The 25,465-nt window shown below is 35.5% G+C and overlaps 2 protein-coding genes across 2 annotated transcripts; both read right to left on the bottom strand.

The window, feature by feature from the left end:
• Window positions 1–3,134: 3,134 nt before the first annotated feature.
• LOC109813984 (Pentatricopeptide repeat (PPR-like) superfamily protein) lies at window positions 3,135–5,381 on the bottom strand. The gene has a single exon (XM_083077661.1). It carries the CDS (start codon window positions 5,289–5,291, stop codon window positions 3,648–3,650), a length of 1,644 nt encoding a protein of 547 aa, XP_082933787.1. The 5' UTR covers window positions 5,292–5,381; the 3' UTR covers window positions 3,135–3,647.
• Window positions 5,382–12,791: 7,410 nt separating this feature from the next.
• Window positions 12,792–16,360, bottom strand: LOC109813989 (golgin family A protein). Its single transcript, XM_020378300.3, has 3 exons — window positions 15,692–16,360; window positions 15,483–15,605; window positions 12,792–14,568 (listed from the first exon to the last, which is right to left on the bottom strand). Exons 1-3 carry the CDS (start codon window positions 16,148–16,150, stop codon window positions 13,144–13,146), a joined length of 2,007 nt encoding a protein of 668 aa, XP_020233889.1. The 5' UTR covers window positions 16,151–16,360; the 3' UTR covers window positions 12,792–13,143.
• Window positions 16,361–25,465: the final 9,105 nt, after the last annotated feature.

Below are 25,465 nucleotides of genomic sequence, written 5' to 3'. Positions count from 1 at the left end.
ACAACAATTTCACATATTTGGAACCTCTATGTTCCTCCGAAGGTAATGATTTTCATGTGGAGGGTCTACTACAATGCTCTACCAATGATACAAAAATTTAATAAGAAGAAATGTAATCCCATTCTATCACATTCAAGTAGAATCTTTGTCAGAGGTAGATGAAGTATGGTTTGGTTAGAGTGTTATTGGTGATTCGAACATCCACAATCTTATTTGAAAGTTTGGTACAAAATTTCAATCAAATCCCTTTTGTACTAGAATCAAAACTAAAAACAAGGTGACAGGTGTTCTGGTGTGCCATATCAAGGAGCATTTGGAATCATAGTAACTGTTGCGTTTTTATAGGAGGGCAATTCAACAAATATAAGTTGATGAAGACATTTTTTTCATATCTTATAGTTGGCTAAATGTAAAGCAACATAACTTCCAATACTCCTTCAATCAGTATACTCACAATCATGGGTATCGTATCTAAATATCTTATTTGTCAAATATGTACATGCATCTTAAAAAATGGGTATAAGTGATTATTATGTATCTTAAGGTGCTGGCTGGTATGGGCTAGTGTACTGCTTATATGCATAATACTTGCTGATTTGTGTACATCTTGGGGAGTTGGTTTAGAAATTTAACTAAGATGGGTGTGATTTTGTAATTTGGAATTCTGCCTTGTAGGGGTTGTATAGAGAAAGATGATATAGACATATGTGTGTGTGTAATTTTACACTTTTTATTTAGACACTTAGAATTTGTAAAGTTTAATACTCCTTATATCTTTTATTCTCTTTGTTAACAAAAAAAAAATTGTTCAAAAATTAATTAGCTTATCCCAAAATTTAGTATCATTTTGTGATTAGGTATATAAAATTTTAACATTTTTATCCTTATTATAGTTATTACTACTTATTTACTCATGTCATATATGTTGTACCAAATGGAGTGTGGGGGTTAAGGCATTTTGGGACACCAAAATGTGACTTAGTCAGGTATAGGTCAAGAATTGATCACATACAAAATATAAAGGTATACATACTTCTTTTAATTTAATAATTGTCATGTATTTTGACATTAATGTTCATTATGAAAGTGAACTACTAAAAAATATATTTAAAAATTCAACAATATGGAATGTTTGTACCCCTCTATTTTGTTTCATAATGGTTGAATGGTAACAAGTAGGTAGAGTAAACTCCAATTTGCTTTATGGCAATATATACCACAACTGCTGCTAAATAACATTAGACATCCATGCAGAGAAATGCTTATGATAATTGGATAGAAGAACATATCCATCGGATCCAGCAATGGATGGAATGCCAACAGAGTGTTGTAGTAGGACAACTTGTAACTGGTCATTTATCTCATACAAATGAATATATGACATGGTATAGATAAAATACAATTCTTTGTTTTTATGTGCCCTAACAATTATAAAACTCATGGGTTGTTGAAAACATTGATGTTGGTCAAATGTCACAAGCACCAACAAAAATGTCAACAAAACAAGAATGTTCACAACAAAATACAACTCCACACTCCAACCTTGTTATTATCGATAATATGCAAAATGATAGTTGAAAATCATAAAATAATTCAATTGTTGTAAGTCCTCCATCACAACATCCTCATCACTATTGTGACAATTATCAACACTTTTTGTTGATCTTTTTGGTGTAAATATTAGTTTGTCACACTCAACTATAACATACTTGTAAAGTATGTATCTTAACGATGATTCATTTTTTAACCAACATAAATTTTATCAACAAAAGACAAATACTTTTTCTGCTTTTGTCTATGATTACCATAAACCTTTGTCGCAAGATCAACAAATAATTAAAAATGAAAACAATCATACACGATATCCAAGACAAATTCATCATCATCACAATCCTTTGTAAAACAAAAAATTGCCACTATGTGAAACTAATGTTATCTTCAACATTGATTTTTTTATAATTTCTTTTTGTATTACACTTTTTTAATATAATTTTAGACATTATTATAAGAGTTAATCATTTATACACTGCCAGTGTAAAATTTTTTTACACTGATAACCAATCATATCTTTTAATAGTGTCATGTCAGTTGCTCATTTAATAAAATAAAAATAAAATAAAATAATTTAAAAGCTATGATTGGTTATTAGTGTAAAAAACTTTACACCGGCAATATATGAATGATTAACTCTTATTATAAAGACTTTTAGAATTAATTCAAGACATGAAAGTGGCTCTATTAAATTCACTATCATAAATGGCATTAATCATTGTTCAAACAAAAAAAAATACACATTAAACAAATTATACAAAAATTAACCATTACAAGTAGTTTAAAAACTTAACTAAGTAAAAAAAATGATTGTCTACAATTTTTTATAATTTTTTTAATGATTTTTATTTTAAAATATTTTAATAAAAATATTTAAATTTATGTATTTACTATTTTATAAATTATTTTATTTAAATTTATTCTATATTTTATTATTTTAAAAATTATATTTCTATATATTAAAAATACATTTTTATAAGGGAACTGCTATGGTATCCATGATAATTGAAAGGTCTTAGTACTTCAAATTATATGAACAAATAAATTTAAAAGAACTAAATTTAAAATAACATAAATTTTTGATTAAAAATTTGTAGAAGATGAATCAATCAAAAAGACTAATTCAAAAAAATAATCAAAAAATTAATTTTCATAACAAATTTTATTTATATGTGATAGAATTAAAAAGTTAAAAACAAAAAGTATAATAATATTATAAAAATATTAAAATAAGAAAGAAAATAATAAATAATTCAACTGAAAAATTAATTTATATTATAAATTCAAAAAATTAACACCAAAGAAAAATTAAAACGTATTAACAAAATATTAATATTAAATTATTTAATTATAATAGATGCTATATTAAGATAAAATTTTAAAATAATATAAAGATATAGAAAATTTTGTAAATATAAATTATTAAAAATACTAAATTAAAATAAAAATAAAACAAGTAATTACAATAAATAAATAAAAATTAGACAACTGTGCCAAACCCCACAATTATAGTGGGTACGGTAGAATTTTCCAAAAATAATAGCATCTTCATAAATAATAAATAAATTGTGGCCTTTGGATGGTTAAAAAAAATGTGGCAACCTGACAACAAAAATTTCAGAGTTTTATGCCACAGATTTCAGCCAAATCAATGATAAAGTAGTTTTCTGCTTTGCAGACTACTACAATTTACACCCAAGACTTGACAAAATCCCTTTTACAACCATGCAGACGACTGTAGCTTAAATCTGCCCTTGATAATCCCTTCAGTCAGAATTGCATTGCGACATGTTTGTTTAGGCACGTACAAAAATCCAGAGCAGCAAAGAAGTTGCTTTATAAACACCCGTATAGCAAAATTAAGACCCAAAGCTTGGCAGATACATCACAGTATATAGGTGAAAACTGGAGTAAACTTTAATCCTGTCAACTCCATTTACAATTTAACAACCATGGTGCATCTGCTATGCTTCCAGAGTACAGACCAACAAAACCAATTCGCTTCACTTTCCATGTTCTGCAACCAAATTATCCAATTCATAACTTCATACATGGAATTGTGAAAGCTCAAAATACCTAAACAACTCATCCCTGGACTAAATTTTACTGCAACCAGGTATCTTCCGCACTCTCTTTTCTCTCATCTTACTTCTCACAAGCGCAACATCTATCCACCGCTCTGCGGCTGCATAGATGTCAGACAACAGCACATAGTTAGCGGCATTTTGAGGCTCCAGCTCAAAAAGCCGATTCGCAACAATCTCTCCCAACTCCGAATCACCATATAGTTTACATGCCCCAAGAAGTGCACCCCAGGCACCAGCATGAGGCTCCCCAGGCATTGATTTTATAAGTTCATAAGCATCCCTTATGTGCCCTGACCGGCCTAGAAGATCAACCATACACGCATAGTGATCAGGTGAAGGACTAATGCAGTATTTTTGCTTCATTGACTGAAAGTAGTTCTTGCCCTCATCAACAAGACCAGCATGACTACAAGCCGCGAGGATCACTGTGAAGGCCACCTCATCCGGAGTTAGCCCTTCCATCAGCATCCTGTTAAACAAATTCACAGCCTCTTCTCCACGCCCATGAATCGATAACCCCTGTATCATCGAACAATACAAGACTAGATCATGTTTAGGCTTTTCCTGAAACAATCTCAACGCCCTTTCCATGTTTCCACACTTTGCATTCATATCCAAAAGCGCTGCAATCACATGATCCTGCTGAAGATCAACATTGCTCTTGCTTACATAAGAATCAACCCACTGAGCCAGTTCCAAATGACCCAACTGCGCCGAAGCCGACATCAAGCTAACCAATATGAACTCATCAGGCTTCACATTCATTGATTCCATCTCGAGAAACACTCTCAACGCCTGATTAGGCTGACCATTCTGGACATAACCCGATATCAAAGCAGACCAAGCAACAACATCCTTCTCCGGAGCACGTTCAAACAAAAACCTGGAGGCCGCCATGTCCCCCGCCTTGGCATACCCATCAATCATGGTGGTGAAAGAAACAACATTCCTCTCAGGCATAGAATCAAACACGCCTCTAGCCCCACCCAAATCCCCCACCTTCACCAAACCCTGCATCATCGCGTTCCAAGAAGCCACATTTCTCTGCGGCATTTCATCAAACAGCTTCTTGGCCTCCACAACGTCCCCAACAGCGACATACCCGACAACCATAGCAGTCCAAGAAACCACATTTTTCTTAGACATTCCATCAAATACCTTGCGAGCATCACCAATCTCCCCACACTTCCCATACATGTCGATCAAGCTGGTGCCCACGTAGATATCCTGGTCCAAGCCGCACCGGAAAGCGGAGCCATGAAGCGATTTACCTTGGCGGGGCCTGCACATGGCGGAGCAGGCCTTGATGACAAAAGGGTAGGTGTAGGAATCGGGAAGGGCCCCGTGCGCCTTCATGGTGGCGAAGGCGGAGAGGGTGTGGGAAAAGAGGGTGTTTTGGCAGTGGGATTTGATGAGGGTATTCCAGAGGAAGGTGGAGGGGGCGAGGACGCGGCGGAAGACGGAGGAGGAGTAGGAGGGAGAGGAGAGGGTGTGGGAAATGAAGAGGGAAATGAGGAAGTGGTCTTGCTCGAGGCCTCGGTGGATGATGCAGGCGTGGACTTGCTGGAGGTGTTGAATGCTCTTGCAGGCCTTGAGGAGGGTGTTTATGGTGGCAGCTGAACGAGGAGGAGAGGACTGACAGATTGAACGCATGGAAGTGAAAATGGGAATGAGAGTTCAGAGGGAAACACCTGCATCTGCATTTCCGCACTATGCTTTCTTTCGGTCTTCTCCTTAGTTTTGTTTTTTATTTTAATAAACATCCATTCTTTTTTTTTATGCTTTAATAAACATTTATTGTTATTAGCATTTTAACTCCCAGAAATATATGAAATAAATATTTTTATATACACTTGTTTAATCATGTAAATTAAAATTACTGTCTTATTTTTAATAAATTAAAAATACTAGTATATTCATAATAACTATAACAATAATTTAAAATAATTTAAAATACAATCATACTTTTTTTATAAAAAAAAATGTGGATAGAGATCACTGTATAATGAAAAGGAAAAAAAATACAAATGTGAATTAATTGGCACGAGGAAGAGTGAGATTTCACAACAACTTTTACACACTAAAAATCACTTAAAACATGTTTTATAAAGAGAAAATAAAGAGATAAAACGACAATTTTATTGATTACACATCTTAAAAGAATGTTTAATTGATTTTCGATACTTGTCCATATTATCTTAAAAACCATGTATTTATTGATATGCATTTGACTTTTTTTTACCAGCTATTCTTTACTCTTAGTTTATGTATAAACAAAAATCTATACTTTCATTAACATCTAAGTTAACTAACTGAGTTGATTAATCAATTTTTCATTTTCAAATTTCAAAGTATGGAGTTATTTTAATTAACTTATTTATAATTAAAAAAATATAATAAAAGTTTTTAAAATTATAAAAGAATATTTATATAAATATATATAATTTAAATATATTTTTAGTCTTGTTAAATGTGAGTTTGAATTTTGGTTCCTATAATTTTTTTTTATCTTTATAAAGTTTGTAAATATTATTTTTTGTGCTTGTAAAATATTTTAGATCCTTATAAAAGGAGTAAATTTTTAGTTTAGTCCTTGTGAAATATTTTTTTTCTCACACTTTTCAAATTTAAAATCATCATTTTTTTTGTCCACAACAAGGATTTTAAGGTATATGTAACTTTTATTTTAAGAATTTATAAAAAAAATAATAATAATAGAAGTATCACACACTACAGTCACTACTATAATAATATATTTCTAGCAGTTATAAATAATACTTAACCTATACAGACGACGCATAACATTCAACTGCCATGGATAATGAAGCCACATTAAGGAGACTGATCGACCAAGTCGAACAGATGCGACAATAACACGATGCCGATCTACGCAACATGCGCGCCAAGCATGAAACTGACCTAGCAGCAATGCGGACCGCCAATGAAGCTGACCTGGCAGCGTTGCGCGCCGAGAACGAGCGTATTCGCGCTCAACTCCCTCGGCGTCCCTCTGATCCTCAGCCTCAGGCGAGCAACCTCCACGGGGAAGAGACACACTCAGTCTCCCAGCCCCGGACTGCAACTAGGGGCCCAACCCCCAGACTTGCTTCACACTGGTCTCATGCACCAACGCAAAAGCCGACCCATGAAGATAGCAGGGCTCCTACTCATGTCGTAGGGGATCAGACAACCTTCCGCCGCCACCCTTTCGTAGATGGCATTATGGAGACACCACTCCCTCACGGGTGGAAGCCTCTCCACCTCGATCGCTACGATGGCACGACAGACCCAGACGAGCACATCGACCTATATACGACACAGGTAAACCTCTACACTAACAATGATGTTCTTCTGTGTAGGGTTTTCCCAACCTCGCTCAAAGGGGTCGCGCTCAACTGGTACACCCAGCTGCCAGCCGAGTCCATTGACAGCTTCGGCACCCTGGTGAGCCGGTTCACGGCACAATATGCAACGAGCCGACCATACCACATCACCTCTGCCGCTCTAGCCAGTCTCAGATAGAACGACGACGAGCCACTTCGGGCGTTCATGGAGCGATTCGCCAACACCTCGGTAAAGATCAGGAATCTAAACCCCGAGGTCGCCCTACACGCCATGCTCATGACACTCAAACCTGAACCGTTCGTCGACAGCCTATGTCGTGAAGCACCTCGCGATATGGACGACCTTCGTGCCCGTGCCGCTGGGTACATTCAGATAGAGGAACATTCTGCTTTCCGTGACCAAGTTTGCGGGAAATCACAGGTAAAACCCGACGGTGGCCACAAGGACAAGGTCAAAGTCAATAATGACAGCCAGTTCAAGAAGTCGGCTAAGACGAACAGAGGGGGGAGATATGACTTCTATACTCCCCTGAACACGCCCAGGGTACATATCCTGGAGGAGGCCAGTAACAACAATCTGCTCACCCTACCACCGCCAGGGCACACCCCCAACAGCGCCGACAAATCCAAGCATTGTCGGTACCATAGGAATCATGGTCACACTATCGAGGAGTGCCGCTCACTTCGAGACCGTATTGAAGAACTCATCCAAGCAGGCCACCTCGGCCAATATGTCCAGCGACAGCAAGGTCACCGAGGAGGCTATGGCAGACGAGGACGGGGCCGAGGCCGTGGTTCAGGGGCTCGCACGGACCAACCCTCTGGTTCTTAGCAGAATGCCGGCGGAGCAATGTAAGCCGAGATAGGCCAAGAGACAAGATCAGCTCCCCTACGGGGAGTTATTAATACGATTACAAGCGGATTTGCAGGGGAGGTGCCACCAACTCGGTCCGGAAGAGACACATGCGCAATATCAACAGTGTCCACTCCGCTACCTCAGCATCGCATCAGAGCTCACCTCCGATCTCTTTCTCCGATGAGGACTATGTTGGCGTCAGCCCTAATCAAGATGACCCCATGGTCATCGCCGTAGAAGTAGCCAACTGAGATGTTCAGAAGACAATTATTGACCAAGGAAGTTCGGCCGACGTTCTATATTGGCCAACCTTCCTCAGGTTAGACATCCCCCACTCTCTCATCCAACCTCACACAGAGCCCCTAGTTGGTTTTGCAGGAGAACGAGTACACACACGGGGATACTTGGACCTGCTGACCACCTTCGGAACCTCTCCAGACACAAGGAGAATTATGGTCCGATACCTTCTTGTGGAAGCCAACACCTCCTATAACATCATCATTGGGAGGCCGACGTTGAATCAGCTCGGAGTAGTGGTGTCTACTCCACACCTAACCATGAAGTTCCGAGGAAACGACGGTAAGATCATCTCCGTCAAAGGAAATCAGAAGACAGCTCGGCAGTGCTACGCCGAGAGTCTGAAGGTCTCCTCGTCTGGCGAGCAAAGCAAGCAGGAGCCCCCCACCGTGGCTCACAACTACCACGTGGGGGTCACTGACCTCGGCCCAAGGACCGATCCCCGTAGGGGAGGACAAAGCCCCGTTGGCGAGCCCGAAGAAAAAGCTCAAACCCACCAAGAAGCTTGCAACCTCCAACTACAAGAACACGGCGGACAACCAACACCGCGAACCTAGAATGCTTCGCATCCCAAGTCCTATCTCAGCTAATTTTATATAAACGAGTTATGCACTCTTTTCCCACCTCAGTCTCTTATCCCAAAAATGGGTTTTGGCTGAGAGGGTTTTTAACGAGGCACATATATTCATCAATAAAATAACTCATTCTTCTATTCACAATCTCTTATCTCCATCATTTTACCACAAGGTGCTCTATGTTTAAGCACGCTTACCCGAGGTCGAGTTTGAACCTTAATAAATTCCAATTTAAGGTCGAGTATGAACCTTAAGCACGCTTACCCGAGGTCGAGTTCGAACCTTAATAAATTCCATTTTACTCTAATTTAAGGTCGAGTACGAACCTTAAGCACGCTTACCCGAGGTCGAGTTCGAACCTTAATAAATTCCATTTTACTCTAATTTAAGGTCGAGTACGAACCTTAAGCACGCTTACCCGAGGTCGAGTTCGAACCTTAATAAATTCCATTTTACTCTAATTTAAGGTCGAGTACGAACCTTAAGCACGCTTACCCGAGGTCGAGTTCGAACCTTAATAAATTCCATTTTACTCTAATTTAAGGTCGAGTACGAACCTTAAGCACGGTTACCCGAGGTCGAGTTCGAACCTTAATAAATTCCACTTTACTCTAATTTAAGGTCGAGTACAAACCTTAAGCACGCTTACCCGGGGTCGAGTTCGAACCTTGACGAAACACATTACACCCCAGACTCCGAGGACCTCGGCATGATCGACTTAAGGTCAAATTCGAACCCTCGCAAGAATTAGTTAACAAAAAATCTGAGGTCGAGTTCGAACCTTCACAAAGATACAATAGACACCGAGGGTATCTCTCAAAATGCGCAAAAAAGAAAACTCAGGCTTTAACGCAAAAGCAAAAGAAAACGCAATAACAAGTAGACAAAAAATACATACATACAAGTGATGTTTCCAGAGTTCTACACTTGAATTCGAAACAAAAAGATAAAGCAGAAGAAATTTAGCTAAGCCATTACAAAATTGGCCTAGCAGAGGCATTCTCGTTGGAGCTGTCCTCGACATCATCCTCCCTTACCAACTTCCCGAAACGGTGAGCAATATATCGACTCTGGGAAGCCCCCTGTGACGGCCCTGACGATGGCGCAGAAACTGCGGGCGTAGCCGAAAAGACCTCGGAACTTGGCTCCTTGCCGCGAGTGGTAACAAAAGCATAAGCCGGCGTCCCCCGCTTGGCAACAGGGGGGCCCACATCTGGCACCTCCGACCTCGGAGGCACCGGGGTCTCGACAGTGCCCCCTTCCTGCAAAAATCGACCTCATGTTAAGAAACAAGAATCTACGAGATAGAGGGGAAAGCGAAAAGCGAAGTACTAACCTTGGCAGCCTGGGCGACCTGCTCAGCATCCAGGATCTCCACCTCGGCAGCCACCCCGACCTGCAAAGAGAGACAACACCTCAACAAACCAAGCCAAATCAACATAGAAAGTAAATTAAAGCATAAAACACCTACTTCAGCATAGGGAACATCTTGCTCAGAAGTCCCAGTGAGATCGACTACATCGGCATCTGCAGCCTTGGAGGTCACCTCCTCCATTCCGCGAGGAGCAGAGGTCCCCCCCGACCTCTTTATCGCCCCTCTTTCTTTTTCGGTTGACCTTCAAGGGGGAAACCTCCTCCTCTGGAGGCTTAGGGACCTCGAGCTCGGTCACGCTGTAGCGGTGCGTCAGCTCGCGCCACTTATTCCTGCCCATTATGTCTACAAACACAACATACCAAAGCACATCAGAAAAAGGATTTTCACAAACCCTAATAATCTAAAAAAGGGCGAAATACTCACTCTCCAAGCCCCTCTCCCTGTATGCTGAGTTCGCAAGCGACAGAACGAGCTTGCAATCCAGCGGACGAGGAAGCACTGCGAGATTCTCGACGACGGCCGCCTCCGAAGCCGTCAGTTTTAATTGGCCCACCCCATGAAACCTAGACGGTTTAGGGCACCAATAAAAAGGGAACTTCGGCAGCCCGCCGAAGTAAAACGCCCCATCCTCCAATGGGTCGACACCCACAAGAGCAACCTGGAAAAACTCTTGCTTGAAATTCTTGTATGAGTGGGCGTAGAGGGTAAACAAACCCCCATCCCTACTCCCACTCAAGGACAATATACCGTAGGGCGGAACGCCTATCTTCAACTGATAAAAATGAAGAAAGACGGGAAGGGACACCTCTACCCCTAGCACTGAACAGAGGACTTGAAAAGCCCTCAAAAAACCTCAACTATTGGGGTGCAGCTGGCAACAAGGACGGAGCCAAGGGGGGACCTACGGGTGCCACGGCCCCCCCAACAATTTTAATTTTTTTTTATATATTTTTTTATATGCTTTTGATACTTTAATTTTCATTTATTATAAATTATATATTATTTATTCTCGGCCCCCCAGTATTGAAATCCTGGCTCCGTCCCTGGCTGGCAAGGAGCCGAGTTGACAAAGTTCAAAAAATCACACTCAAATTGGGTGAAGGGAAGGCAGACACCTAAATCCCTAAAAAAACAATGGTACATATAGAAATGGGGAGAGTCAGTAGACTTCCCCATATACACGCTCTCTCCGGCCTGACACGGTTCAAGACGGATCATTCGGGACATAGAAGGGTCACAGATTCTGAGCGATCTCAAAACCGCATTGACTTCAAGAAAGGACCGGAAAACGCTTTGGGCCTCCGCCATCTCGCACTGAACCCAGTCGTACCTAGGAATGCCTGGAACGAGGTTCGCTAGCGGCACCACCTCCTTCTTTTTCGCAGCGGCGGCCGTTCCGGCAGTCGTCGCCTTACCCCGTGCCTTGCCCTTGGCAAGCGCGGAGGAACCAACACCACTCCCTCCAGCCATAAAGACGACAAGAAAGACCCGAAGAAGAGTGGGGAAGAAAGAAAAAGAAAACCGTAGAAAGAAAGTACCTGGTACTCTTCCTCAAAAAATAACCCTAACAATGACTGTTACCGAAAACAACGACGGAGACTGTGAAAATGGAGGCGGAGAACGAACGAAAGCAAGAAAGCAAAGAGAACTATCGTACTCGAGAAGCCAAAGAGTGAAAGAAAGTAAAGTGAATTAGAAGAGACGCGGGAGAGAGAAAGAAAAGGGTTTTTCCCCAAATTCAAAACGGTCACGGCACGTGTCAGCCAAAAGGCACAACTAACGACACATTAATTAGAAACCATCATTGCATAACCGTCATTCTCATAAATGCGCCACCTGCACGTTTTCGGGAAATGACTAGCTATGACACATGGCTCCTCAACAAGCAAGCATACACGAGGGGTCACAGCCACTTGACGAGCTCGATCTTAACTCCTCGACCCACGGTCTTCGGAGCTCGGAGGGCTAGTGTACTATCTACACTCCAGAGCCGAGCTCCCAGCTCGGCATCACAACATAAGACGATCTCGGGCACGCGTCGCGTGACGTCAAATCGGCACTTAAATAGATCATAACCGATCTCAGGGGATCTCGCTCCATATGAGATCCGTTATCTAATCATATCATATCTCATCTTAGGCTCAAGGCCCAACGCAACCCTAACTCACACTAAGGTACGTGCATTATTTATACGAGACTCATATTCACACAAACCCTAATTTTAGCATCGGAGTCTCTTTTGCAGGTACCACCCCCATCTTGGAACACCAACGTACCAGCGAAGGAGGCTCACCAATCTTATTCGGCAGATCATCCCTACAGCAGATTTCCGGTAAGAACAATAGCCATATTCAATTAATAGTATTATGAGCCACAACAACCCACTTCGGCTAAAGAATAAACTTTGTTTTTTCTTCCTACACCCATCATGTGTCCGAACACGCATTTCAGAACACATATGAAGCGTAGAATATAAAAAGATAGGTGCACGAAGTAATTTTCATAAACTTGATAACCCGACTCGACTTAACACCAAAAATTTGGAAAACTCAACCCAATTACTTTTTTTTTTTTATCAATTTAAACCCCGAATTCCCCATAATTCTTACCCGACCCGAGCCAATCATCACCCTTGGCAATTGGATCTTCCTCGCTCATTAAAACACCTTGTGGGAGAAAAGGCGGTAGTATCCTTGGATACAGAAAGGAGAAAATAAAAAATATGTTCTTAATCACCTTCAGCTTATATTACAGAAGAAAACAAAAACTCGCGGGTTATACTTATATAACACATGTTCTGAACTCTACAAACACGACCATACCTACACATAGGGTCAAATGAAAATTTAAGCAGCGAGAGCTGCAACTTCAGCAGCCATGCATGGGCTATCAACAGAATAAAACTTAAAAGGAGAAAAGCTTCTTTCAGCTTCTACCAAGTGGCTCGTGGATCTATGATATTCTTTGTCCTGCAACTTTACCAGCCATCATGATAGCAGAAGCAAACTGGTATGGTCTTGGCAACCACATGTTTGTGTCCAAAGACATGAGCATTAACTCACCTTTTGGACTTCCTTACATTCTGGCCTTCCCCTAACCTTGATTTTAGACCATTTCCCTGCGCTGAAGCAGGTCTTTCCTGAAAATTATTTGGGAGATCTCGTGATGGCCAAGGCTGGGAAAACTGTCTAGTTGGACTGGCATAACCTCTTGAAGATCCAAGCTTGGAACTGGCCAATATCTGATCCCTCAGACCTTTCACTGATTTATAGCCTTGCATTTCATCCCCATAACCTTTTCCTTGAGCTTGTTTTTCCAGTTCATAAAAGCTTTCCCAATCTATCCCATGTCCTGAATTTTGAAGCTTATCAGCTTGGACTCCCCATTCCATTCCATCTGATATACTCCTTTGTAAGGAAGTGCTTTTCCTCGAAGCTTTCCCAGAGGTAGACCTCCTACTTCCTTTCATTTCTTCCTCAATTGGATATCTTCTCGTATCGAATCTGGTTTCGGAAGGGTGTGTCCACTTGTAACTCTTGTTGTTGTTGTCCATATTTAACTCTATAGAATGCAGATCACTCTCAGCAGATTCCTCCTCACAACATTCTAGTCCATTGTCAACCTCTCCTTCATCATCTTCTTTATCTGCAATGAGATGGGAACCTATTCGGCTTCTACCCAGATACGCAGCAATTTCTTCATCATTCAAGTGAGTGGAAGTTGTGGAACTGCGACCTTTTTCTCTAATAACTTGTTTGCTTCCTAGAAAAGCTTCAAGTTGATTCCTGAGCTTATCAACAGCTGCATTCTTTTCCTCGAGCTGATATTTTGCCTCGGAGAGTTTCTTTTGAGCTCTCTCCTCGCGTAATCTATCGGTCAACTGCATTATTTCCTTTTCTTTCTCTACCTCTTCGCAAACTTTTGTAGACACTCTCTTTTGTTTCTCAATCTCAGATTTATCTTCATCAGCATCTCTTGCTAACTCATCACATACTTGCTCAATAATTTCTCTTGCTCTCTTCTCACTTTCAAGTTCTTTCACCACCTTAAGAAGGGATGCTTTGGTGTCAGCCAGTTCTCTCCCAAGCTTCTTGTTCAAGCTTTCAAACCGTCTCCTGAGCTTCCTCTCTACGTCGAGTTCTCCAGCAACAGATTCAATTGCAGCCTCAACAATTTCTTGCTCCTTGTTTTTCCAAGCAGCCTTTTCTTCAGCAAAACACTTCATCAAATAATTTATCTCATTCTGATCTGAGCGCTGTTCCTGGATAAGCTGATTGACCTGTAGGCGCGCCCTCTCCAGCTCAGTATGCAAAGCAGAGATAAGGGACATACTAGAGGAAGGACGATCCTCATGACCCCACATCCGGTTTATAATTTTAAGTAGCTCTTTGGATGTCGTTAAAGCATTACTAACATCTTTTAAACGTGGTTTAACTCCAACAGCAGATGAAGCAGGGGTCTGCGCTCGTGATCTGGTTTCAATCTGCAAGAAAACCAAGATACAACTATAAGGAGACGTGCACATTGCGTATTATTATCGAGAAAATGTGTAAATTAACTATGGTGTGCTGTTTGTCCATTCTCATGTGAATAGAGAACCTTGGCATGCTAAATTTATAATCTGTGTCGGTATAAGTCTTCTATTGACATACCATCGAATTACTAGTAGTAGCATCAAAAGAAACTACGTGCAACTGTACAAATCCTTTGCAGCTTGCACCCACACAATATTTACATTGAAACAAGCTCGCAATTTGTTCAAAATATAGTAAAAACATATATGCAACTGACTTTTCAGAAATTAGTGCTACACATGACAGGGCATTTGATGCCAGAGGAATGGATTTTAACACCTAAAAACAACACTAAAACAGAAAACCTCTATCCACAGTAAGGAAGAGCAAAGCATAAAATATCTTCAGTGAGAATGGATCCTCTCATGTGAGATTTTCACAAGACTAGTAGTTTGTTTAGATAATGGTTTAGAAGAACTTCTGAGAGTTTCTCGATTGAAAATAAGAACTTATATTCAAACAAACTCTAGTTATGCAAAAAATTGGTAATTCTCTCTCATTGTAGGAATGGATTCCCACAATTGTGTCTATCTCTCTCTTTACAAACATTAGATAGCAGGAAGCATTCATCATCCACAAAGAGACAGAAAAATTATGACAACATTTGATAAAAGAATCTCAACGAGAGGGTCCATTCCCCTCTTTTTCATAAACACCAACAAAGTTCAATAGGAGCCCACCTATTTAATGTTGATAAAGAGAGACAGACACAATTCAGAATTCTCAGCTAAATTCAGAATTCAGAATTAAGAAAATCTCACATGGGAGAATTGATTGAAAATGTTCTAGGTCTACAATAGTATTAGAAGTAGAGATTAGTTACCTCCATGAGACTAACATTGCTAAGAGAATCGAAAGGACCAAGATGGTGTTCAGTGACCCTCTGCCTGTGAGAAATAGAGGGAGTTCTTTTCTGGCTTCTCCCTGTTCCGGATCGATCGATTCTCTAGAAAAAGAAAAGAGTGAGAAATAAATGCAAAATTAATTTGCAGTTAGTTAAAGGAAGAAAAAGATGAATTAAAGCGAAAGAACCTCGGAGACGGGACTGTGTGATGGATCGGACAAATGAGGAGGCAGAGAACCGGAGCGCGTGGACCTGGCGACTCGGTCTCTGGGTCTGAGGCCCTTCTTGGAGCTGAGGGCGGGCGAGGGAATCTCGTTCATCTCCCATAGAGTGGCGGCGAGCTTTCTGGCGGAGACGGCGACCTGGCGGGGCTTGGGGGAGGGAAGTGGCCGGAGCGGAGATCTGGAGGTCATGAGCTTCCAGGTGGGGACGGGCGTAGTGGATCCGGCACGCTTCCCGACGAGGATGGTTCTCTTGAAGCGGTAGTTGTGGAGCACGGAGGAGGAGGAGGAGGCAGAGGAGGAGCAGCCTCGTTTTCGGATCTTCCCAGGAATCATGTCCATGCTGCTTGGGTTTTGCCTCACCCGAGATTTGTGTCTGTGTGTAGTCTCTGGTGAATGATGATGAGCCGCATACACAAGTGACATGTAGTAGTAGTAGGCTAGTAGCAGCAGCGAGAGGAAAGGGAGGAACACGTGTCGGATTTTGAGTGGTGGGGTGGAAGAAGAAAGTCCAACGACGTAGGAGGAAGATTGGGTGGTACGTGGTATTATAGTAGTCACACCATGTACGCCGCTTTTGGCAGTTGGCACTCCACACCCTCCCTCCCTCACTCACATCTCAATCATCATCATCACTACAACATTTGACTTTCACATTACTTGTCCAACCATTATTATTAGCATTTAGCAAGGAGAGATTGGATTCTTTTGCCACCTTCACCACCAACTTTCACCCCTCTAATTCTCTCTTTTTTCTACACAACTTCATTATTTTTCCTAATATTATTTCAAACTCTTCAAAAAAATATATATATTATTCATTCAATTATTATTTGATTGATTCACATCTTGATTGCCGCTGTCGTATTTCAAATGAAAATATTATTTGATTGTTTCAAATATATATAAAAAAAATAAAGATAAAAGATAAAACATTTTAAATATGTAATAATATTAAGACGGCCGATTAAAAAAAATAAGTAGAAGAAAAAAAAGTTCATAACAGATCACGTGGTCAATTCACGCGACAACACAAATACAACCTTACGCATGTCCTCCTCTAAAGCCCCTCTTCCCCAGCCCCACTCCAACTGGAAACTACACTAACAAACAAAAGCAATTACAGTATTAGACAAAAGAAAATCAAGAAAGAAAAATACAGGGAAAACGGAGTGAGAATCTTGAGAGGTGGGGGCACCATGAACAAAATCACATCACATCCCTAATTTGAGTGTCTCTATCTCACAAACTACTAAGGCCTTAGGGCAACATTTATGAATTACTATGATCTTCCCCTTCATTTAAGCTACGGGTTCAATATATTAATTTAATCATAAATACCCTCAATTAAGGCCTTGAGGATAAGATCGTAGTGCAATTTTAAAAAAAAAAAAAATATATATATATATATATATATATATATATATATATGCCAAGTTCATGAAGCTACTATATATATGCATACTATGGTAGCGAATAATCTTTTGCCTTTTTAAACATAATTAATAACCATAATTATGTATTGTAAAAAAAATATTTATATTATATAATTAAAGTAAATATGTACTAAATTATTTCAATAAAATTTGACCATTTTCAGTAAAAAAAAAAAAAATATTTTAAAACTTTATTTGTCTATTTATTTCAGTAATTTTCTATTAATATATATATGTATGATAAATTAGACACATTTTAGTTATTTTTAAAAATCATGATTCTCTTCTCGAATATGAAAATAAATTTATTTCACTAAACATTCTCTGAAAGGATTTGAATGTGAGAGCGAGTGTCTTCTTAGTATTCCATGATTCTATGACATCAAAACATTACCCAAATATAATAAATAAATAAATAAATAAAATTACATGGAGTAACTTCTGATTTTTGCCTTGTTACTTGTTAGACATGGAATTGGGGATGCGATTTAATGACGTGGTTACAAACATTCACCAAACCTATCGGTAGATCAATAATCATTCCATTTCCCCTAAATCATTGGTCATTTATTTGGTCATTATTTTTGACAATCTAGGTTAGGAGGTCTTAACCCATCAGCGGTCATAGCCTGCACAATTTTATCTTGCTTAAAAACAAGTTGATGACAATAGTGCCGGAATTGGCTTGCTTGTCAAGTTTTTCAATTTATAAATAAAAAAATATTAATAATAAGATATGACTTTATCAATAACCTGAATTTTATATAAATATATTTATTTGATCACATGTAATTAATAATAAGAATAATTACTATATTTAAACGTATACTATGTTCAAATAAATTTACTCTATTAATACAAATCAGATAAGATTTTAAAAAGATATATCACAAATTATTTCACGAAATCTTCTCGTAACTAAACATAAAGTGAAAAATATTTCTTGTATTGTATTTTTTAAATTTTTAATAATTACATATTATTTATTTCAAACATATTAGAAATTTTATTATTTTTATTCTATTTTTGACCAATCAATCTATTAAATTGTTAGTCTATCAATAAATAGGATAATTCTTTTTTTGGTCCATCCTAAGAAAATGAGATTGAAACTTAACTCACCATTACAAAATCATGTAGAGATTGTTTCGTATTTGTATAGATTATTATAATTTTATCTCTAATTAATATGAAATCTTCAACACACACCTACATGTCAATGTCTTAAGGACCGGACAATTTTCGAGCATAAAATTTGCAGTATTGAACATCTATGGATAGTCTGATAAGGCCCGATAGGGAGTGATTAGATAATTCAAAGAATATTCACTATGATAGACTCTAGTGCCATCTTAAGAAAGTGAAATTAAAATTTAACTTAACTTTACAAAATTGGATTATAAAGTAAAAAAAATAAAAATTGTTCATTGTTTATATATACTATTGTGACCTTATATCTAATTTATGTGAGATATCTAACAGTCTATGTTTGTGGGCAAGCCAATCCACCTTAACATGCTTACAACAAGCTAAAAGTGAATTAAGATAAAATAAGTCTTTGTCAACCACTATTTAACCATATAGAGATTGTGTTATAGAAAATAACATAAAATTATAAGAATTTTGAGATTTGAAAATTAAAATTAAAAAAAAAACAAAGAGAATTAGTCTATCAATAAGAAATTTTAAAGATGATAACGATATTTAAAATTTAAATCTTGTGCTTACTACCACAACTTCCATCATTACTAAGTTGACTTTGGTAGTTTGGAGAGAATAAGAGAATTGAAATTCTCTCAAAATATTTCACTAGTTTATTTTTTTTAATAAGGAGGTATAACTAATTTTCATTAAGTCAAATTCTATAAAGGTAAATAGGTACCTCTAATCACGACTAATACCTAAATAGGGATTGAATATTAGTCATTAATTAAGGATTACAAGTATTGAATCACTTGAACTAACGACTTTTCATATTTATACGTAAAAGAATAGTTCAACTATATTATAAATGATTTAATATATTAAGATGAGGTACAAATGATTCACAATTGTTAAGAAAATGTGCATAAATTCCTACCGTTATCATCGTTAGGGTCACTGCATCCGAAGTATTGTCCATTTTGGCACTCGTTAGGTCGTCATGATTTTATCATTTAAAAAGTGTCTCATCGATTAAGGAAGAAGGATGTTAAACTATCTTTAATCTCGACTCCTAAGCGATGTGAAACTTTTAGACATACTGAAACAAAATATATATATATATATATATATATATATATATATATATATATATATAGTGAATGGATTCATTGATAACTTACATTATAGTTCACATAGTCAAAAACTCGAGTATACATCAGAATCAGCTCTTGACCTAATTTATGTATTTGGACATTGTACTGATCACGTGTGTGAAAAAAATAAAATGAATCGGTTTAAGTTTAAAATTGAATTGCATCATTTAAAAAAATTATAATTAATTTAAATAAAATCGAACCACATTATTTACGTAAGATGGATTTTCAAAATTGAACTGTATCAGTAATTAACTTCAGTGCATTAGTGAACTATTTTTTAAATAATAAAATAAAACTAAGTATAATAATTTGCTTATGTTTCTCATATATCGTAATTTAAGATTTGTTAATAACATATAAAATGTGTAAGTATTGCTCATCATCATTGTGTTTTTATTTTTATTTTTATTTTTTAATTTTTTGATTATCTTTAGATTATTAAAGAAAATATTAGTTATCAAATCATGTTTCATAATTAATTTTTTACATTATAATTATAATTATTTAATATTTTTTGAGTTAATCTTTATATGTTCGTTTGTGTAATGTTTTTTAATAAAATAAATAAATTTTCACCTTTTATAATATATTTATCTACTTAATTAGTCTTCAAATTAAATGTTTAACTAGTAAAAAATTAATTTATCTAAAAATTATATTAATTATGACTTTTTTCATAATTTTAAAAAATAATTAAAACTGGTTTAATTCTTAAAATTGATTTAATTTTGAAACCAATTTTAAATTATTTCTAAGCTAATTTATAAATATAATTTGATTCTAAACTAATTTATTAATGTGATTAAAATAATTTATAAGCTAACTCAGTTCGATAAACAGTGTGATTTGATTAAAAAAAAATCTAAGCATACACAACTATAGTATTGATCTAAAAGTAAGATGAAAAATACTCAGTAGTTGCCACATGCACTCGGTCATCATGAAAAAGAGTGCACACCTATTTGGATTTGTATGTATACAAATACAACTTATAGTCCTCTTTCACCTTTTCGCAATGATTGAATCCATTTTCATGGTTGAAAACTTTAAACAAGGAGAAATTCAAGGAGAAAAAGGCAAATTCGATTTAAAGCAACCAATTCATGCTTCACATGCATCATCTTCCCATTTCCCCTCCTTCTCTCCTTTTTGGGTGCTTCGCCCTTCTTTTTGTATATTTCCTTTCGCTTATTTTGTTTCTTTTATTTTTTATTTTAAATCTACCCGTTTACTATATTTTATTAAGTTTAACACTGATAGACCAATAATGTAAAATAGTTTTACACAATCATTTAATTATAATTTATTATAAATCATAAACTTATTAATTTTTATAATAATATATTAAAAATCATATAAATCGTAATTTCTAATTAATTTACACTATCAGCGTTAAACCCTATTTTATTTTTCCTTCACAGAGTTCCCACTATCATTGTTCATTGCAATTCACATGGACCCAACAGTTTGGACAACTTACGAAGCCCACTGTATCCCTCCCAATCAGATGTTAGACGGATTTATATATTTGGCAATGTGAGTTCATGATGTTTGGAAATGGGATCAAAATTTAAAATAAAGGAAGAGGGAATGTCTGTTTAAGGCTTTTCTTATTTTAATGTCCATGAAATAATCACCGGGGTTTTCACCTTTCTCACCTTCATGTGAAAGTTAACAGGTTGCACATTTTATTTAAGATAAAATATTCGTAAGTTCAAAAAAAACAAAACATAAAAATCGTTTGGTTATTACATTTTTATTCATTTGATTAGAGAACTTGACTTTATTACCATCTCTACTTATTATTAGTAATTATTTGATTTTGTGTAATGATATTTAATATATAATTTTTTAAAAAAATTATAAAATAATAACATGTTACTTAACAAATTTATATGTAAAAATATGGTTTAAATTGCACTTATAGTTCCATTTTAATTTTTAATAAGCAACTTTGATACCCTTATTTTTAATTACGAAATTTTGGTTTCTCAATTTGATATTTTTTTATAATTTTAATCCAATTATCAAATTTGTATATGTTGACTTGTTTTTAAATATTTAACAACAAAAAATTCTCGTGCAAAAGTGATATTCTATATTGTCATGTTATTGCATACATTTGACATAACAATTATCATCCTAAAGATTATGTATCAATACATTACAAATATACATATTATGGTTAGATCAAAATTGTGAAAATTTCAAATTTGGGGTCAAAATTATACATTAAGAATTAGATGCGAACCAAAAGTATAATTTAGTGAAAAAACTATAATTCTTAAATAATAATAATAACATTTTTAATTAATTTGTAATGTATGAATTTTAAATTTTAAATTTATTTTATAATTATATATTAGTATTATTTAATAAATAAATTGTGTATATGAATTTTTAACAAAGCGATTCAGAGAATGACAAGAGAGGGGAAAGTGAAGATTTTGGAAAATTGACTTTCAGAATATCTTAAGAAGCTCAATGTTATAGTTAATCAAAATCACGAGGATTAATCAAAGAACCAATGAGTGAGTTAAAATAATTAAATTAGAGTATTACAAATGTTGATATGTTGAAAAGCAAGATCGAGAAGCACCATTGGATGGATGTGTTTGCAGTGCCATTGGAGCCTTGGCATCCTCTGCTTCATTTATTCAATTTCCTGATTTAGTTTCACACTATACATTGTCATTCAAGACTAAAATCTTCACCAATCCAATACACTGATTTTCTTCCTATGATCCTTAGAGCGAGAGTGAGAGTTGTTATAATGTGATTAAAGGCTCCTATACTTGATAGTTTATTTGTTTTTGTTTTCCTGAAGTAATTATTATATAAGCGCACATGTTCTGAAATATTGATTACGAACGGCAATGACAGATTATCCAGCACCTTCCAGTATCCTAAGTCACTTGCCACTTGCCGGCTTATCCAGTCAGAAAAGTGCTTATATAGTCTTCAACTAATTCAATCCACAAGTTCTTCAATTAACAGAATAAAAAATTAGTTTAATTATTTAATGAAAGAAGACTTTTCATTATTAAAAGATTAAAAAAAACGTGTAATGGAGTTATAAATTACAAATTGCAAAGTTTATATCAGAACTAAATTTGGATGTATGGGTGGAAGGAATAGGAGAGAAAAATAAAAAGATGAGACAGAGAAACAAAGATAATGGTGATGAGGTTTTAATTTGTGTATGCCCCTGGCCCTGGGTGGGAACAATGGGGGAAGCACGTTTCCCCTTACAAGTGGAAGCTGGAACTTGGAAGACATGCTCTCTAACTATCACATAAACCCAAGACCTTGTTGGATTACCACGGAGTTAACTAAAGCTATATTAACAAACACATAATTTCCAATGCTTATTTTTTATAACACCAACTAACTATAATGTTGTGGTTGCAGGGTGTTGAAGAATATATCAGAAACTATAGTTGCTATAGTAGCAAAAGAAGGTTAATTTGAAGTTCTTAACCATATTAATAATACCACTTTTCTTTCTTTCTTTCTTTCTTGTTGTGTGAGCAGGAGCTCATCATGTAGACCTGAGGTTCTCAACTAAGGAAGATCCAGAGTGGTTAAAGGATGTAAGGAAACAAGAGATAGATCATAGCAAGTTGGATTTCACAATATTATCATGACCTACTGATCCAATAATTTGGCTTTGGTCAATGTCATTCAAAAGAAGGAGTTGAAAATTTGTTTAGGATTACAGAAGACGATGCTGGAAATCATATTTCACTCACAACTAGTGATTTGCTTAATATAATATGTTTTATTATTTATTTTAACAAGTATGTTATTTTCAATATTTATTCTCTCTCTCTATATATATATCATTTTAAGTGTATAAATATCAATGTCTCTTTCATTGAATGACTTTTGATCACTTAGCTTCGTACCCATCGCTATAAAAAGGTCAAATCTGGACAAACAATAGGATACAGCAAGAGAAATGAATATTAATCGGATTTGGCTTTTGGTTATCCATTCCTTACATAGTTCCAGTCTCAAAAGCTAGATGGCTTTTTTATTTAGAAAAGAAGTCAATTTTAGTTTTGTATGAAATCTATATATGTCTACGTCGGTAATATTATGAAGAGAGAAACTCACGCCTTGCACAGTTGCACATGCTAGGTTTAAGCAGTGACCCGTCAAAGAATAAATATTTTACTGATTTTGCTTATTTTTCATATCCATTTATCTCTCCTAACATATCAATTATTCATCATTTTCTGGTTTCCGTCTTGTCTTTGTTTATCCTCTACTTAACCGCAAATTTGAACAAACAAATTTATGTTTTATTTGACAAAATTATGAAGACAAATGGCATGAAAGAAATGCGTTAATGTGTGAATTTTAACACCAAATCATACTGATTTATTATGTTTGAATAAATGTTGGATGACGTACATAAAATGTGTCCAGGTGTATAAAGTGTGAACTGATGATTTTTAATAGTATCTGGAACAACTTGTTAGTAATATTTCGGATAGGACTCAAAGCTTAAATTGGGTAAGCGTTGAGTTACTTATTTTTCTTTTTTATATTAGTGATATCTATATCGGTTACTGAATCAATATAAAAGATTTTATTTAATTGATGTAAAATTCATTTCATATGCTATTTTTAGACCTTAGTAGTTTGATGCTTTCTTGTTATGATTTTTATTCTGTTTTCATTACGACATAACATTAGTTCTCTTTAATTCAAAACCTATGAATTCGCTAATGAATTAATTTAGCTAATCCTTGTGTGGTTCTGGTTTGTTTTGATTCTTTCTTATTGTTTTCTTGTATGAATTTACAAGAATCAATTATCATTGTTTTCTTGTATGAATTTACAAGAATCAATCATTGTTTTCTTGTATGTTGAATGAACTTTGTTTACATTTAGCATAATTCTTTGGTTCTTGTTAATTTGTTTTAATTCTTTCTTGTTGTTTTATTCTAGCCATGTATTTATAAAGATGGTGGTTAGCTAGCAAGGCCTGAAGGCCAAGTAGTTCAGAACGTGTCCCCATATATATAATTTATTGCTAAAAGAAAAACAAAGACTTTAGTCGCCATCTCAATTATAGCTATTAATTTATAATATAGCTATTGCAAAACCTTATTATGAGATATTAATTGAGGATCGAGGAGTAGTCAGAATTCAGAATTAATAACGTGGTTGAAGAATGTTGATTGTGAATTTTTAAATACATTTTTACTTAAAATATATACTAATGTATTTTTACTTTATTATGTTGCCATTTACTTACTTGATAAAAAAATTATAAAATCTATAATAAATTTGAAAGAAATTTATTAAAATAACAATTAAAAATAGAAATTACGAGATAAATATTATATATATATATATATAAATTTCCAATAATTATATTTTAGTTAATGACAATTTTTTACTATAAATATATTCATTAAAAAAATGTATGATGTGTATATATTAGCATCACAATTATTAAATTTAATAAATATATTAATTGATACTATATAAGAGAAATATTGGTTTGTTTAAATACTTATTTTTCAAAATTTAAATGATTAAATTGAACATTTAAGTAATTTAATGTTTTATATATTAAACTTTCATTTAAGTAAATTTTTTGTTGTCTAGTATTTTTTTATAGATAAATTTAAATTTTCTGTCACCTATTTAATATTATATTTTATTATATAACATTTTTGTTTTCTTTTGTGAATATTTTTATTTAAATTTTCATATTTATTTTATTTTAAGTACTCAATTACTAATTTTGTCTTTATTAATTCATATATTTTTTAATTTGGCTCCTTTAGTTTTAGAATATTCAATTTAATTATCTAATTTAAAATAAATATTTAATGTTGCCCTTTTATATAATTGAAATAATGTAATTATGAAAAATAGCATTATATATATATAATTAGAAGACCAATGTAAATATTTTAAAAATAAAAAATCAAATTGAATAACATAAATAAAAAGACAAAAAAGAAGAAACATTAATATGAATA

The sequence above is a fragment of the Cajanus cajan genome, chromosome 6 (assembly GCF_000230855.2).
Source record: "Cajanus cajan strain Asha chromosome 6, NIPB_CcT2T_4, whole genome shotgun sequence".
NCBI lineage: Eukaryota > Viridiplantae > Streptophyta > Magnoliopsida > Fabales > Fabaceae > Cajanus > Cajanus cajan.
This window is presented reverse-complemented; position numbering and strand designations above follow the sequence as displayed.

Coding starts and splice junctions, on each gene's coding strand:
- LOC109813989 (XM_020378300.3), bottom strand. CDS start 16,150: ATGTCACTTGTGTATGCGGCTCATCATCATTCACCAGAGACTACACAC. Junction 15,606..15,691: donor CACACAGTCCCGTCTCCGAG/GTTCTTTCGCTT, acceptor TTCTTTTTCTAG/AGAATCGATCGATCCGGAAC. Junction 14,569..15,482: donor GCAATGTTAGTCTCATGGAG/GTAACTAATCTC, acceptor GTTTTCTTGCAG/ATTGAAACCAGATCACGAGC.
- LOC109813984 (XM_083077661.1), bottom strand. CDS start 5,291: ATGCGTTCAATCTGTCAGTCCTCTCCTCCTCGTTCAGCTGCCACCATA.